This window comes from Manis javanica, chromosome 1, assembly GCF_040802235.1.
Source record: "Manis javanica isolate MJ-LG chromosome 1, MJ_LKY, whole genome shotgun sequence".
Classification (NCBI taxonomy): domain Eukaryota; kingdom Metazoa; phylum Chordata; class Mammalia; order Pholidota; family Manidae; genus Manis; species Manis javanica.
Window position 1 is genome coordinate 181,111,050 of NC_133156.1, and position 17,172 is coordinate 181,128,221.

Below are 17,172 nucleotides of genomic sequence, written 5' to 3' on the forward strand. Positions count from 1 at the left end.
GATGGAGGCAGGCCATGTGGGTTACTGGCTCTGCCCTAGCTCACTTGCCCCATCAGTATCTGCATGTGGACAGGAAGCCTGTGGTCTAATTTCTGACTCCCAGCCAGGTAAGGCCATCTTCAAGGGCAGCCCTTGCACAAGTAGAGCAGGAGCAGCAGGCCCTGCTGAGTCCCTCACTGGCTCGGTCACCTGCTTATGTGGCTGGCCAGCCGGTCAGGCTCAGGCCTTGGGGAGACCAACTTGCCCACCACAATCTGGGCACCAACTTCCTCCTTATTTTACAAAATAGGGTTGATCCATGCTTTGATTACTCAAGTCTTAAAATACTTAAAAGTCAGAAAAAAGATCAGGTATTCAGCCTTAAACAATGCATGGCCCTAGCATCAAACAAGTAAATGAGCATTTCTCCACAGCTCTAAGCCAGCTAGTCTTACCTTCACTGGACAGGGAGAACAGCTGAGGCTCAGAACAGTTAGTTTACTCAAAGACCATCAAGTTACATGGACCACCAGACTCCAAAGCCTGCACCTGTCCATCACCCAATTCTGCTTTGGGATCTTTCCAACCAGGAGTAATCAGATGCAGATTTTTTAACAATCACTTTCCAGTTTCAGGCAACAAAAGCTTTAATGGCTCAAGGTGACAGCTTTATTCATTTCTAGTTTCAACAATTATTAACCATAGCTAACTGCAGGCCAGCTCTAGCATAAACGAGGCAGTTTAGACCCTGCTGATTCCCAGGCTATCTGTGCCAGTCAGTCCACACTTCCACTGTTCAGACAAGGAAAGGAACCCCAAAACTGAAATCAGGTTAGTGCTCCTTCAGCCACTTCCTTGGTGGGCTTCCAGGAAGTCTAAGTTGAGAGGATGTGGCTTCTCTAAAACAGAGCCCTCAACCTCCAGATCTTGAGTAAGAGGGACCAAAAGAGTATGTGGGCAAAACGGGCACACAGGTCATGTACTACATTTACTCAAATCCAGAGAAAGTCTAGGGTCAGTGCCCAGTTGGGCTAGGGCTGAGGAAGGTGATGTCAGAAGGGCAGCAACTCATCTCCCAGCCACTTCTGGGACTAAGAAGCAACCAAAGCAAGACTTCTGGACAAGGGCCACTGAGATGGAGCAACCCACGTTCTACCTTACCAGCCATAGGCTGATGAGAACTCAGGAGCCTCATCACAGGCTCCTGATAGGAGGGAAGATGGTTTTTTCTACCTACTGGGTGAGTACACACAACACTAAAGCCCTGAGCCACCATTAAGGCAGGTATGGGTAAAATTCCTGTGCCTAAATAATTTGCCAAGTGAATTCCAAGTCTTAAATTTTATTTAAATAACCTCCAGTAAGAACACAGTGGGCCAATTACTACCCCTTCCTTGTGATACCGATTAACCAAGACAGAAAATAAGCACATCCTGCAGCCAGCTTGCTGGCCACCTGTGTGAGCAGTGGGATGCCTCTCAATGCAGGCGGCCTCGATCTCTGCCCCGGCCAGCAGCTGCGGGCACATCCACTGTCGAGCGAGGGTTCTTGATTGTTTCATCGATGGACACAATAAGGCACGCGGCCTCAGAGGCTGCGATCAGGGCATTGATCCGCACCATAGCTGGCTCCCACACAAAGGCCTCGAAGTTGTCAGCAATGTCCTCATTGTTGATGTCCACTCCGTACCACGTTCCCCCCTGAAAGCAGGGAGAGAAAGGTGATAGGGAACCATTCTCAATTTCTTCTTGCATGCCCTTCTGAAGACCTACTAGAAATCCCAACTTGGAACTGGCCAGCACCTCCCTGAGGAAGACAGCACCTGCCTGCGGCATCAAACTACAACGCTGGAAGCGGCCCTCTTCCCACCGCTGCCCTCGCCAACCACCCTCATCCATTCTGGACATGATCACATAAGAGCTCTGAGCCCGCTTCCACGCAAGCTGCTCTTTTGAGATGGCCCAAGGACTCTGTTTATCAAGCAACAATTCTTAAGAGGAACACTTTCCAGTCCCTTATCTCATTTTATCTCACTGCTTCTGTTAGTCCCCATTTTACCGATGAGAAAACTGAGACACGGGCAGGGAAAGTGGTGGTGTAAGCCCAAACACAAGTCAGAAGCAAGCCACCTGTTTAGTGCTCCTGTCACAGTACTGAGCCCTTAACAAGTATCTCTAACCAAGTATTTGCTAAATAGCAAATGAACAAATTAGGTTCTCAGGTAACAACTTGGAGATGGTAAAGCCAAGGAGGGATGGTGCCTCAGCAGGGTTGTGGAGTGCTTCACTGCCACACTGGGAAAGCTGGTACTGTGGTCTGTGTGTGCTGCCAGGCAGGAGGCCACAGGGCTCCCCCGGTTCCTCCCACTGCACCATGAGGAGTAACCATACTCTTGGGAGAAGCACTGAAGAAATCCTGGAACCTCCTGTCTTGGCACTGTGGCTTCCCCTCTGCTCTCTAAGGAAGCAGTTTAGTACGGGGTTTGGTTCCGGCCGTCACCCGGGCCAAGCGGGTAGAGCTTGCAAAAACACGGCGTGCACTCAGAACCTAGCCCCGTCCACCCAATTCCTAGACCCCGACGAGAATAAGGACCCACCTGGGCATGCCGAGCCCGCAACTTGTTGAGGATGTTTGTGGCATCAAAGCCAGCATTGTCACATAGCTGGCGTGGGATAATTTCCAAGGCCTTGGCATATGCCCCAATCAACAGCTGCTGTTTTCCTGGAATGGTCCTTGAGTAATCCCGCAGGTACTTGGAGAGCTCCATCTCGATGGCCCCACCACCAGCTACTACTGAGTCATTCTGCAAAGACCAGACCCACCTCTCAATGTAAGGAGGCCCCTGGTCCAAGCTCCAGCCATGGCCAAGTTGGGCCACTCAGTCAACAGGCTTTCCAGCCCAGAGAGTGGCTCTTCATTCCATCCCCCATCCCAAGGCCCAGGAAGCCCTGACATGGCTCTTGTCTGGCACATCCCAACTTTAATCTGGTGAACCTTTTGGTTCCGACCATCTTCACGGTCACATATAGCTCGAGGGCATTGGCGCTATCCCTGGGATGGCTGACTACTCCAGCTGCAGAATTTGCTCATAAGAACCAGTCTTAGCCTTTAAGACAGCATAACCTATTTCAGGAGGCTAAGGCTCTATGATTTGTGAGGCCAACCAGGGCCCACACACCACTCAGGGAAGAACAGGGCATATAGGGAAGGAATCACCACACAAATCCAGGGTCTCGTCAGCTTGGGCAGTAGAGGGGCTATGAAAGGCAGAAGTCCCAAGTCCCGAGTACCTTGATGGCCCTCCTGACAATCATGATGGCATCATGCAGGGACCGCTCTGTCTCCTCCATGAACTGCTGAGCACCACCCCGGAGGATGATAGTGCAAGTCTTCGCCTTGGGGCAGCCAGTGAAGAAATTGTACCTACACCCAGTCAAAACAAACACGTGAACTCCTTTCTGCTGCCAACCTGCTACGTTCTGACCTCACCAAGTCCTCCCAATGCTCAGCAGTTGCTCTTCTGTTCCTCATGAAGATTCTCTAATCCTACCCTTAGAGACATGTTGTTGGGAAGGTCTGGGGCTGTACCACTGGGGCACAACACATTGTGGACTTCTGCTGTGCTCTAGACCCAACTTGACACTCTTCCCTACTGAAATACTCTATATCTGAGCTCCCTATACCCCACAAAATGAGACCTCCACAAGGGGTAGCATATGCTATATACCACATTGATGACAGCAGCAGGCCAGTCCCAGGCAGGTCTCATAAACTCCTCAAATAGGCAGCTCACCTCTCGCCTCCAATCTGGGTCTCCTCAAAGTCCTGGCAGTGACCCAGCACATCTGCCGACAGAGCATTCACACTGGTCTGGATGGAGCCTCCACAGGCCTGAGAAGCAGAAGGCGGCAAGAAAGTCAGCAGTGAAGGCTCAGAAAGGCCAGAAGACAGCTTCCCACCACCCACTTTCAAATCCAGTTCCCATGCTGGACTCTGCCTCAGTGTCTCTGAGCCCTCTGCACTGAGTAATCCACTCTCATCGGTGACCTCCAGGCAACCCCTACCCCCTCTGGGAGGGGAGAAAACAAAGCAAAGATAAGACACATGCAGGGCAAACAGGCCTAGTTAAAAGGAGACAGGGACCCAATGCTTTGCTCTGATACCCCCTCCCCCAACTAGGGTCTTAGGATCAATGGTTTAGACCTGAAGTGGATCTGGTAAGATGCTTTATTAGAGAGGGAAGAAACCTGGCTGGAAGTGTCATTACTTGGGCTTATCCAGTTCATCACAGCACTACTGCTAGGTTCCTGCACAAATCAGATTTTCTGACTAGTTCTGGTTAGACTAACTTGTACAGACCTCACATACACTGGGATTGGTGTGCTTCATGAAAAAGGTGACGCAGGCAGGCCTAGATCGCACTCCAGTACCTCAGGGCTAACCTTACAGGGCCACAAAGGCCAAGCGGCCGTCTGTTCAGGTTTGCTTACCATCATCGTCCTCTTCAGATCCTCTTCCAGCACGCGGCCAGCACAGAACATGTCCCTGTCAGCAAAGTACTGGGTCGCCACATCCCCAATGGGGAGTTTGGACAAGATAACTTTGGCTCCAGAGTGATAGATCTTCTCTAACTTGTCATAGAGAATGTTCCACTCTGCATCAACAATTGCCTGATAATCCTGAAAAGACCCCAAAAAGGATCAGGATGCTCTGGGGTGCAGGTTAGCGTATGTAGTGGGCTAAAATATACCATTCCCCCAAATATGCTGATTTCTTTGGGAACTAATAACGGGTAAACACAATAGCCTCTCCTCAGTCCAAGTAAACAAGGACACAAGACAATTTAGGAACGACCTAAAACTTTCAAACACAAAAACATCAAGTAGCCCCACAACTGCGAGCTCCTCCAGAGCTGGAATTGCCACGGTGTAAGAAACAGTTTGGCCTGGCTGAATTCTTGCCTCCTCTTGAGGCGCTGCACCCATGGAGCTCCCACTGACAAGACCCCTTCCCCCAAAGGCCCTTCTGCATCAGGGCCACATTTCTCAAGATCACCTCGGAGCTGGGTGCTACCTCCAGAGATGGCCTTCGTAATGATGGGCACTCCTGCCCCTGCAGCCTGGGAGGCCGTCTAGAAAGGGAGGAGCCCACCTCTGCCAGGGAAGAGGAACCCAAATCCTGGGCTTGCTGCAAAGCCAGAGAGTCTGGGGCAGCCCTGGCCCAGGGCCAGAGGAGAACCTCTCAGCAGGCCTGCCCGACTCAAGCCTCCTCAGGCCCAGAGGGCCAGGTTCCTCAGAGAGTATGGAGTGAGAAAAAAAGAGAGCCTTCTATTTCGACATCAATGCTTAAGATTTATGAGTACAGGAGGAGAAAAAGGCCAATAAAGAGCCTGAGAAACAGAGCTGGAACCAAGACAGCCAGAAAGACCCAAGACTATGGCCCAGAAAGCCGCCCACTTCCACACCACCGCCAGTTAAGAGGGGCCTACCTCGACTGTGTGAACTCTGATTTCAGCATTGTCTTTCTCAGCTTTCAGCTCAAGCTCCACATTTAAAAGGGCAATCAGTGGATTATTGTATTTTTTGGGCTGCATTTCAAACCCAGCATAAGAGAAAGTCTTCTTGAATGCAACACCAGCTACTAGCTGGGACTCCTGTTTAGAAAAACAAACAGTTCAGCATCAGTACTGGCACGAGATGAAATCAAGTTAGTGTGCTAGACTAATGCACAGCCATTCCCAGGAACCTGAGAATTAACTATGTTACTGGTGTAACAAAGTCTTTCTGTTATCATGAAAGTTGGGAAAAATATAGACATATTTTGGTTGTCCCTTCGGTACTACAGAGACCAGCATGGTAAAGGCCTGTTTGGGCTGTCCTCTAAGACTGGCCTCTGAAGCGGATGCCAAGAGATAACACCAGAGGTACCTAGGTATCAGTGCCAAGAAAGGAGCCAGGTGTTTAGGAATAGGGCACAAGCCATCCAATGCCTCCCTCTTCAATCTCAAAGCCGCAGTCTCCTCCCTACCTGCACACACCTACACATACTCCTCCCTACCTGCACCACTCGTATACACGCATATTCTGGCATGTGTACTACAGCCTAGATGTTTCCTCTTTCCAGGATATGAAGCCAAACGATCATAAGGGTCAGAAATTCCCTGCACAGATCCCAAGCTATCACTGTGGCTTCCCACATCTCAGTCCCTCCAAACATGAACTTCTACCATGTGTTCCCTAACAGAGCTCCCTGGGGGCTGGACTTAGTAGTAGGGCATAACAGAAAGCATGCTGCACTTGGTACTAACTTTGGCACTATTGGAAGACTTAGGATCCAACCTCAAATCTCTTTCTTTTAACGATCAAGTTTGTAAGAAAGAGTATATATTCAGTTGGAAGACCTCTATGGTCTCTGCTAGTGACCTACAGTCCCATTCTGTAATACGGTAGTCTACTGGTGAACAGATTCCCTGTATCTTTCAAATCCACAGCCTCCTAAAAGGGGTGATGCCTGAGCTGAATCAAGATGGATAAGCATAAATTAGTCAAACAGAAAAAGAAAGAGATGTTCCATAGAGGGAGAGTCCAGGAATGAAAAGCCACCTGCAGCTGCTGGAACACAGAGGGAGGGGACCAGCTTAGGAGAACCTTATATGCTCTGCTAAGGCCTGGCTCTCATCCTGTAGGCAATGTGAGACCCTAAAAGGCTTTAAACACAGGGTAGTAAATTGGGGCACTTCACCTTGCAACAGAAAATAGATTTAGGGGTCTAAGACTGCAGGAAGGCAGGAGGGTGACCACTGCCAGAATGGTCTTGGGAATAAGTAAGAGACAGACTAAAGAAATAAAAAGTGAATGTATAGGTAAATGAGACATCAGTGACCAGCAGGTAGTGGGGAGTTGTAAAGATCTTCAAGGATGACCCTAGATTTCTGGTTTGAGTGGTTGAATAAATGGTGGTGATACCAGCTATGTCAAGGATACAGAAAACACATCAGGTTTGGAGAACATAATGAATTCAATAGTAATTACATACAAGAATGTGAGGTTCAAGGGAGGGGTAAGGACTGAAAATACAGATCAGGGAGTTCTCAGTTAATTCTGAGAATAAGTAAATAATTACTACCACCATTTATTGAATTCTCTGTGTCAGGTTTTATGTTAAGGGTTTTACAGGCATTTAAGGAATGTGGAAGCCTAAGGACAGTCTGGGGAAAACATAGGTGTGGCTTGGAGCCCTGGCTTTCTCACCAGGTGAGATGATTAGTTCTGAATCTCGGGGGGAGGAGATGCCACTAATCACAAGGGTTTATGGCAGCAGGAAGACCCAAGAGAAGGTGGAGTATTGCTACCAAAGTAGTGTGTGAAGTCTTTACACAATCAGCAAGCCATCATGGGCTGAAAAGTAGCAATGGAGGCCAGGTGGGGGAACGGCTCAGACGACCTCCAGATTCCTCACAGGCTTATTACATAAAGAGTACCACAGCCCACTGACATGTGCCACGATAGGAAGATGAGGCAGGCACACTGGGAATACAACCTGGAAAGGTAAAGTCACAGAACAAAAACTAACAGTCAGGCTTGAAATAGTATTTTCTGAAGCAGGTCTTGCCCTGTCCCAATCACTTTGGGCTGAGGTCACTAGGGAAAACAAATGTACAAGTAGGAGTTTCTTATGCTGTGCAATATGGTACACACCAGCTACATGTTGTTATTTAAATTACATTAAATGAAAATTAAACATAAAATTCAGTTTCTCGTTGCACTAACTGCATTTCAAGCGCTAAGTAGCTACCCCTGGCTAGTAGTTACCACACAGGACAGTGCAGCTATGTAGCAGTCCCACCATCACAGAAAGTTCTCCAAGGCAGCACTGAGTGAAGAGCTACGTGTGCTGACATGGAACAAATTCTGAAATATATTTCAAATAGACAAAAGCCAGTTATAGACTGTAAAAGTGAACACTTGTGTTTAAGAAAGCAGTATTTACTCATGTGCTTATAATAGATACACACGGTAATTGTGGAAGAAAACACACACTTACAACAGGGTTATATCTGCATAGGAACAGTATAGGGGACTTTTATTTTTAACTTTAAGCCCTTTTATACAGTTGGAAATATGTGTCATCTATTCAAAATAAATGAGTAAAAGAAGGGAGAGCTTGGCCTTTCACCTGGAGAAAAATGGACTAAAGTACTTCTCAGATTTAGTAACTGACAGAGTCAGAGATAATTCACTATAGCTAGCCCTATCCGCTCCCACATTAACACTGAGATTCTGAATATCAGGCAGTTTAACCTTCTATTCTGCTGACAAGTAAATATAGGTCGACAGAAATAACAAAATGGATGTATAGTCACAGCCTATAATGCCAGCATGGGGAATACAGCCCAAGTCTGACCTCTAGTCCAACACGTGTTCCCTCTTCATCTGTAACTTGTGCTCTCTATCAACACCAAGCTGCTGAAGAGCCACTGTGAATGTAGGAGCCTCTCAGGGAGGTCACACCAGGCTTACTTACCTCTAGGGCTCCACCTTGCACCTTCTTAATACCAATCATTTTAAGTTGCAGTAAATCATCGAGCATTATCACGGCATCCACCACCATCTTAGCAAAGAAGGCTTTCTGCTGGGAGATCAGCTTGGAACTCAGAGCGGTCATGGCACACTTCTCCAGCAGCTTCCTCTGCTCCCTGGGACACAAAGGTGGGACATGCATCAGACCTTAAAAGCCCCTGTTGTCTTATTCTATTGTAAAGTGGAGGTGGTTTCCATTCTAGCTTCTAAACTCAGCCTTTACCAATTTCATCTTCTGTTATCTTTAGGGCAGGTATCAGTGACAGAAGGTGAACACAGTCAAGGATCTCATGTGTGACAGCTTTTAAACTAGTCTACAGCCTCTTTTTTGCTGCCTGGGCTGGTGCACAGCCAAGGGTCTAGCAAGAGCCAAACAGCTGCAGGCACATGTAGGGGCTGCAACATACTTCTGTATCCAATTTGGCCACAGAAAGTCAAGGTTCCAACAATGCTCACTGTCAACTTACTTTTTATCTTCTTTCTTCACAGTCACAGCAATCTCTTTGATCTTGTTAACTGCCTGACAAGAACAGAAGCTGAGTGAGTCTCTCATGCTAAAGACTAACTGGAGACATGATCTCAATCTCTCTTGCTAGTCCCTCATCTGCTGACTCCCAAATCTTAAGCACTTCTGTTCTACAGCTGAAACATTTCTAAGACTTGTAGCTTTCCAGAAAAATATATCTCTATAGTTTGGAAAACTCCTGAAGTTTTAGAAATGTAGAATAGGTATCAGGGTACTTTCAGGATTTAGCTCTGGATAGGCAGATAACACACTAAAACAAATGTGTAAACAAGCTACGAAACTGGAGTGGTCCCAACCTTCTGGCTTGTGAAAAACACCCACAGCAACTTCCAGCATTTTATGTATTAATTAGAAATGTTATACAATGTATGATATACACACTTCTTTGTTAAACTCGTTATCTTTTCAACAGCACTTCTCATGTATGATCTCATTTAATGTCACTATCATGAAACGGAGATAATAAAGGGAGAAAGTAAAGCCTAGAGGAAATGATTTACCCAAGGTCACAGAATGAAGGTCAAAGTCAAAGGTCTCACGATGTGTCATAAAGTACTTGATAAAAACAAAAAAAGCTCTCACTGAGAACCTACCTTATGGTCTGTTAAGAAACCTGAGACTTAATGAGTTGGAATAATATATCTAGTCAAACAGCTATTGAATGGTAGAACTGAAGATTCCTGGGAGGAGTATTCAGAATATGTCCAAGGAACCCTGTTCCCAGTCTCTCCACACCCCAATAAAGATATTGTAAGAGAAATATGAAGGTGCCCAGGTACCAGACCAAGTTAGCCCGGACTCTCATACCAACTGGGTGGCGGTGCGGAAAGCTCGGATGATGATCTGTGGGTGCAAACCTTCCTCCACATAGGGTTTCACCTGCTTCAGAAACTCTGCAGCCAGCAGGGTCACTGAGGTGGTGCCATCACCAACCTGGAAGAGGATGACAGGAAATTCACATCATCTCATGTTCAGGGATAAAGCCCCCAAACTCCATATTTAGGCAATCTACCCTTTTAAACTGGGGGCTTTTTAAATGGGTGTAAAACCTCTTCCTGAAAGCACAGGTGTTCACAAGTCAAAGGAAGGTGATAGTGGTTGGGTATATATACCATCAAATGGTCCTGGGCTACAAAAATAATTCCCCACTGAGGTCCACTCTCAAGAGAATTGATTTGGACAATTAAATTTCCTCAGGACATGAAAACATGTATGTGAAGTAACCAAGAACTTATTTATTATATACAAGACAAAATGATGAATAAGACAATCCCAGTCATGCTTCCAATACAATGCTTACATGCCACAAATAACCACGGTAGCAAAAGGCACAAGATGAATATTCTTTAAGTAGTGTAAAGTACTAAAGGAGTTTAAAGAAAGATGGTTCCCAGCCAAACCCCACTATAACAAACCTCCCAGGACTAGGCAATCCTTTATATTTTAAACACTACTTGGATTAAGTGGATCACTAGTCTGCCAATCTAACATGGCTATTTTCTATAATGGGATCTAAACCCTATTTTGAATAAAGGAAAAAAGAATAAGAGCTTTTAAGAAAACTGGCTAAACTCTGATTCAAGAAGAAATTTATTTTGAATTTGAAATATCAACTCATGTGCCCATAGTATAACGTAAGGGATTCTCAAGGGGGAAGAAAGGGTTACTGTGGTTAAGGATTTAAGTTGCCAAACTCCTGGCCAAAAAGGTATTAGTCCCTTGTTGAAGACATTAACAGGGTAAATCTAAACTTTTCTCACTTTAATTTTATATATGCCATACTTGTTTTATAAGCTAATAAAACTTTTTCATGTAACTTTAGGACTTATCTGTAATTACATCCAAAATGCAAACCTGTCTCTCTCCACAGGTATTATCAGACTCCAGCGTTATAAATGGTTTTTTAAAAAAGGCAGACTGGTTAATGCTGCTGAATTATACTCTTAATAATTGTTAAAATGGTAAATTTTATGTTATATACATTTTACCCCCATAAAAGAAAAAAAAAGGTGAACTGGAAGTCCTAGAGTTTCCAGCCCCATCTTAAAAGGTGACCAACAGGTGAAAGGTTCAATTATTTACCTGGCAACTCATATGAATGACAGCACATGGCCTGAGCCTAAGATCTCACTTACATGCAGTTGAACAGCAGGAATTTTAAGAGTATTAATTCTATCTAAATATCTTTATGAGCATATCTTACTTTTAAAATTGTAATTAGACATGTAAAATAAAAAACACTTTCAAAGGAGTAAGCAGGCATGTGTTTCAACCTCCACCTGAGCACACGCTTCCTACCTCAGCATCCTGGGATTTGGCAATGTCCACCAAAGTCTTTGCTGCAGGATGGACAACATCAAGGAGTTTCAGTATTGTGGCTCCATCATTAGAAATTGTTGCTTTGCCTTAAAAGGAACAAACACAAATAAAAATTTAAAACTCCTTTTGTAAAATTTTGTCTTCTTGTTGGCTTTGGAGGCCAGCTACGCTTTATTGGGATAGGGCAGAAGGGAGGTAGGCATGAACTGATCATTTTATAGAGTTGGCTTTGTACCCAAAGGACCACTTCAAATCACAGGCTTCTGAAGACCATGGGCTCCTGATTTTCTTTGAACAGCATTTAGCACACCCCAAGTGGATATTGAAAAAAAATTTTTTAATGGGAATGAGTAACCATTTAGGTATTCTACTGCTTGATACCCTAGTATCTCACGTCAATTAATCCACTGAAACATATGGGGGGATTTTCTCTGTCTTGGAAAGAGGATACAACATTGAGTGACCACAGACAACTACAGATGATTAATTCTTGTCTCTAGGCTGCCATCTCTTATGAGGCAACAGGCTCCTGAGCCCAGCTTCTCCCACAGGGCTCAGCATTCAGGACAATGTATGAAATGGAACCACTTCATAATGATAAATCCCTCAGAGATCTTAAAAGCAATGGGATTTCTGATGCCAACCTCTGCTAGCCCCCAACACTCCCCAGGAGCCTTCTCTCCTACACACTGGGGAACCTGCAGGCTTACCTCGGCCATCCACAATGAGTTTGTCCATGCCACGGGGGCCCAGAGTAGTTCTTACTGCCTCAGCAATGACCTGGCAGGCACTGATGTTACTTACAAGCTGGGGGATGCCTTGGGAGCTATCGGTCCCCTCTTTCAACAGGATAACTGGTGTGGGCTAGAGAGGAAAGAAGAGCAAGTGATTGCTTGTAATAATCATCTACTACAATGAAATTCAAGGAGGGACTGGGAAGGAAAAATGCTCCCATCTCCCTCATAACAGAAGTATCTGGAGGCTTTTTAGGCCACATTTCCCCACTATCCACTACATCTATTCCTTAACCAGCCTCTGCCTTCAGAGACACTGCCAAGATCATGCAAACTCTGCAGGTTTGCTCGGAATTGGTTTGAGAAGCATTGAATCAGTCCAAAAAAAACAAGTCAAACATGTGTTTTCCAGCACCCAGCTGAATGAGCACAGCCTTTTCAACTCCCGACACCAGTTCCTGTATTGAGGAACTAGGTCACAGCAGAGGAGGAAGCAGCAGGCCATTTTGTGTTCACCCTCCAGCAAAACACCCACTTACCTGTGTTACAACTTAATCCTAAACAAGTAGACGGGGCCCTGAGCAAAACACAAGTCCCTACAGCTTCTGGTATTATCCTAGAAATGCACAGGCAGGCAGCTTTACCAATTATGTAGTGAAGTAGCCAGGGAGACAAATGGCACTTTGACTTGCCTCACAAAAGGACCACACATTTAATTCATACAGCAATGTTTCCCTCTTTCATGTTGGCTCCATAAAGCTTTCTTGTGCCTCATCTCCAATCAGATACCCCAACGAAGTATTCTTCTGTTTTGTGTTGGCCTCCGGTAGAGTCACAGTCCCTAGAGGCTTCATTTGCAGACCTGCTTCACAAACACTGGGGAGCAAGCATACTTGCTTTTTTTAAAGGACCTGCTTAGATGTCTTTGCTCTAGTGACCATTAGCACAAATTCTTAAGCTTAGCAAACCAGAGTCCTGTCTGCATCCAAGCCCGTGCCTCAGAGATGAGCTCATGAACCAGACCTGGTCTCCCCAGCGTCTGTGACTAAGTCTGTGTGTGAAACAGAATACAGAAAGGGTAAATACTGTTTCAAAACTTGGGTTATGTGTGTGAGACTAGGCTATGATTTAATGTTTGTTTCTTACTTTGGATTGACTGCAATATGAAGTTTGGAAGCCACTGCCCACATTAACCCCTCGGGGTACTTCAGGTGTCTAAGCAGGGAAGGCACAGGAAATCAGAGGGCTCTCTTGGCAGAACAATAAGAAATCAGGAATTCACACACCAGTAAGTCTAGCAACCCACGAGGCTGACTCCATTTCACCTGGGCAATTCCTTACAAAGTGCAACTCCTCTGGTCAGTGCAGCTGGAGGATGGTGAGGAAGCACAAGACTGGACGAAGGCTGAAGAGGCTGGCAGGAACCAGACCACACACTCACTTGCAGGCCAAGGTAAGGAGTTTAGATTTTATTCCTACAAAGAAGGGAAGTCCTGCAAATTCCTTTTAGCAGAGGAAAGGCATGGTGTGATTTATATAAAAAATAAAACAAATAAAAAGCCCTACTGAAAACCAGTTGAGAGGCAAGATATAAAACGTAAATGCACGAAAAGGACCTAGAAAGATGCCCAACAAACTCTGAGTAAGAGAGTGATAGTAAAAAAGGTTTTGACACTGTCTTGTACATTTTGTTTTAACTTTCCCTAAAGAATGTGTCACACATTACTCATTTTAAAAAAAGGAATTCCTGTCAGATAACCCCGTAACTCTGGGGTTAGGCAAGACCTGAAGGGAAAATTCCTTCCTTTTCATGGTAGCGTCCCAGGTCTGGTGGCAAGAAATGGCCTCTCTATACTCCCAGCATTCTTCTGGACCCATGCACCTTCTGTAAGGAAGGGCATGTCCCCCCCAAAAGCCCCGCCTTCTCCCAGTCCCATAGCATCATTCTGCATGGCAGCCTCCAGTATGCGGTGGTCCACCCTATCCCGAGGGACTCTTACACATAAACCAAAATCCAACTTGTCTCAATTCCTTCCTCTTGTCGTCAACAAACTCTTTCACCTCTCCAACACGCTGACTTACCAATGCTTTTGTAGACTTTTTCTCGCCCATCTCCAAATTGTACTACCACCTATAAAAGCCACCCTGGCACTTTCTACCAAAATCACCAGGCCAGCAATTCCTCAGAGCCCCAATTCTTCCAAGTAGTTTTCTCAACAGCAGCTAACAGGGGCATCCTGAACAGGGAATTCCATAACTCTGCTTCCTCTTGCACACAACTTTTATATTGCTATCCATTTTAAAGTATGAGCTTCCCAAAGCTAAGGACTGTAGTAATCTCAATTTATGGAATGCCTAGATTTGGCCCCATATGAACAATATACAGCAGCTTTTGGTGCTGTAAATTCAACTGTTACATAGACACGAAAGTGCTTGATATAAGCTATGAAATAAGACAGAGTGCTATTGGTCGAGGGCTTGGTAGTTTTGGAAAAGCATCGGTAGTACGATGACACTAAAGCCAATGAGAATTCTTAAGTATAAGGCAAGAAGGGCTTGGAAGCAGCTGACCACATAGTCCCCAACTTCTCTATGCTTGCAGGCCCTACAGAAATGGCGGGCTGGGTAGAAGAGAGATCCTATAGGGTACGGAAAGATGGCAGAGCTGGACTGAGCCAAGCCAGCTCAAGCAGGATGGGTCCTCTTCTGTTAATTCCCCAGAGGCAGGCACTGCTATGTAAAGTTTCTGCCCCCAGGTTACTTTTCAACCTCACTCATTTTTTACTCCAGTAAAGAAACAATAGCAGAACCCAGTAATGTGCCAAAGGTATCACAGTGCTTTGCAATTTCAGCTTCATGATCTTTCTCGTAATCCTCGTAAAAAATTTTTATTAAGCATTACTAAGCTTGGTGTTGTATAAAACAGGTGTTTATATGTCAAGGCATATAGTACTCAACAACCTAAAGGCAAAGACATACTTTTTGTACAAGCTGTACCAAAGTCATAGGGCTGAGGCTTCAAGGGACCTTTTCACCTCCCTTCTGAACACAGAAGGCTTCTAGAATATCAGGGACCAATTTGATGACAGCAAGGAGGGTTCTTGATAGTAGTTTCACATGCCAAAAGGGGAGATACAGACAATACAGCAGGGAAACAGAGTAGGAGTCATTTCAGGAAAAACCCAAGTGTGGTGGTCTAGAGACTGCTGGTGAAGGGCTTTATCACCAGACAAAGTTCGGTTCTTATCCCTAGTTTTAATGAATGCCAACCAAAACTGGTAGCCCTAGGAGCAAGATGGATTACGAGGAGGAAAGGAAGCAAACATCCACCTAGCAGAATAGCTAACATTTGCCAAGTGTTTACTACATGCTGGGAACTTTTTATGTATTAGTTCATTGAATCCCCTTTAACAGAATGAGGACCAGAAATTTAGTAACATGCTCAAGTCACACACCTAGTAAGTGACAGAGCTGAGTTACAAACGTAGGCATTCAGTGCGGCTCCAGAGCCCTTACTCTCAACTGCTCTGCTATGCCGTCTGTGCACAGAGACGATGATTCAGGTAATACTGACGGTGGATTGATAAAGGGCAGTACTGGAGATCTGAAGGGAGAGTACAGACAGATAAATGTCAGGTTTCTATCTTAGGTACGGCTGGATTCACATGGTATCTGGTAGTGGAATGAACACCTTACAGGGGTTGGTTTGATATCTACAAGGACAGGAAGAAGCTGCAGGAAGCTGGAAAAGAGCAGAGAATTGAATCCTATTGATAGACCAAACTGAATGGGTGAAACTGCCAGGTGCACAGGGAGCAATATTATCTTGGTCAGGGTTTTGCCTCCAACACCTTAAAAGCTGGTCCTGTTCAACAGCATCTCAAGAGATACCACCCAGGCTTGGGACTCTTCAAGGGTTATCTGCAGCTTGGACAGGTAGGATAGAGATGCCAAGTCGGATGGGGGGAAGGCTATAGGGAACCTCCAAGTTTCACCGACCGCACCCACTCCCACCAGTCTAATCTAAGAAAAGGAGACCCGGCGTTAGATAGCCAACTAGAAAAGCCTGGTCTAAGGTCAAACGCAGAGGGGCAGACAAGGGCGGGCTCAGAGCCCAGCTGTTCCCAGGTCTGATACAGTGCCCCGTCTGCTCTGTCCATTCTCCTGGCTGAGGAGTTGCATTGCCAACAGGCAACTGTGCGTGGTACACTGAATAGGCACTAAATAGGCGCTTACTCAATGAATGAATTAAAAGTATGAGCTGAGTCTGTTTCCATTTATGCAGCAGCAAGCAGGCTGAGAGATAGCGAGCGACCACAGTCGAGGCCGTGGGCTCGTAAGGTCCCCACTCTGTCGCTGCGCGTGCTAGGAAGCACACATCTTTACACCCCGCATTTTCCAGGGCAGGCAGGGCTTCCAACTCCAAGTCTGGCCGCCGACCACGTGTGCACGCTCAATTCGCACTTAACACAGGTCACAAATGTGGGGGATTTCAAAAACCGGGTCCCCTAGGTCCCGAAGCACCCTGGGACTTGTAGTTCCCAGCCACCCAGACGAAAACCTCCCCTCGAGCCCACACAGCCTTTGCTTACGGGCCCTACTAAGTGCCCGGGCAGAGCCAGGCCCCGGCAGGCCGGGGTCGCCCGTAGACGGGGAATCGGGGAAGGACAGGGTCAGCAGGCAGGGGAGGGCTCTACCGGGCCGATCTACGCCAGGTGACGCCAGCCATGGGCCAGATGGCAGCGGGAGGCAGCGGATGGCCACGGATGCGCAACACGCCACTCACCATCATTTTGGAAGCTTATTCAGTGGCCCGCTGCTCTCCTTTTCACCGTGTCCGGGCCGCCCAGCAAGCCCACAATGCTCCGCGCCAGAGAAATCCCCAGAAACTTCGCAGAGCAGTTGGACCCAGAGAGGAAGAGGACCGCCTACTTCCGCCACTCTATGGTTGGCTACCACAGAGTCGAGGTGGCTAGAAGGGCCAGGGACTGGGCCTCTGAGGGTGCTCTTGCGAGAAACGTTGATCGTAGGGTCG

At 46.3% G+C, this 17,172-nt stretch overlaps 1 protein-coding gene across 1 annotated transcript; it reads right to left on the bottom strand.

Moving 5' to 3' along the window:
- Positions 1-1,305: 1,305 nt before the first annotated feature.
- On the bottom strand, positions 1,306-17,096 carry CCT7 (chaperonin containing TCP1 subunit 7). Its single transcript, XM_017646075.3, has 12 exons — positions 16,924-17,096; positions 12,114-12,267; positions 11,383-11,489; positions 9,892-10,017; positions 9,026-9,078; positions 8,503-8,674; positions 5,468-5,632; positions 4,470-4,658; positions 3,773-3,870; positions 3,270-3,402; positions 2,576-2,782; positions 1,306-1,679 (listed from the first exon to the last, which is right to left on the bottom strand). Exons 1-12 carry the CDS (start codon positions 16,927-16,929, stop codon positions 1,458-1,460), a joined length of 1,632 nt encoding a protein of 543 aa, XP_017501564.1. The 5' UTR covers positions 16,930-17,096; the 3' UTR covers positions 1,306-1,457.
- Between the last annotated feature and the right edge of the window lie 76 nt (positions 17,097-17,172).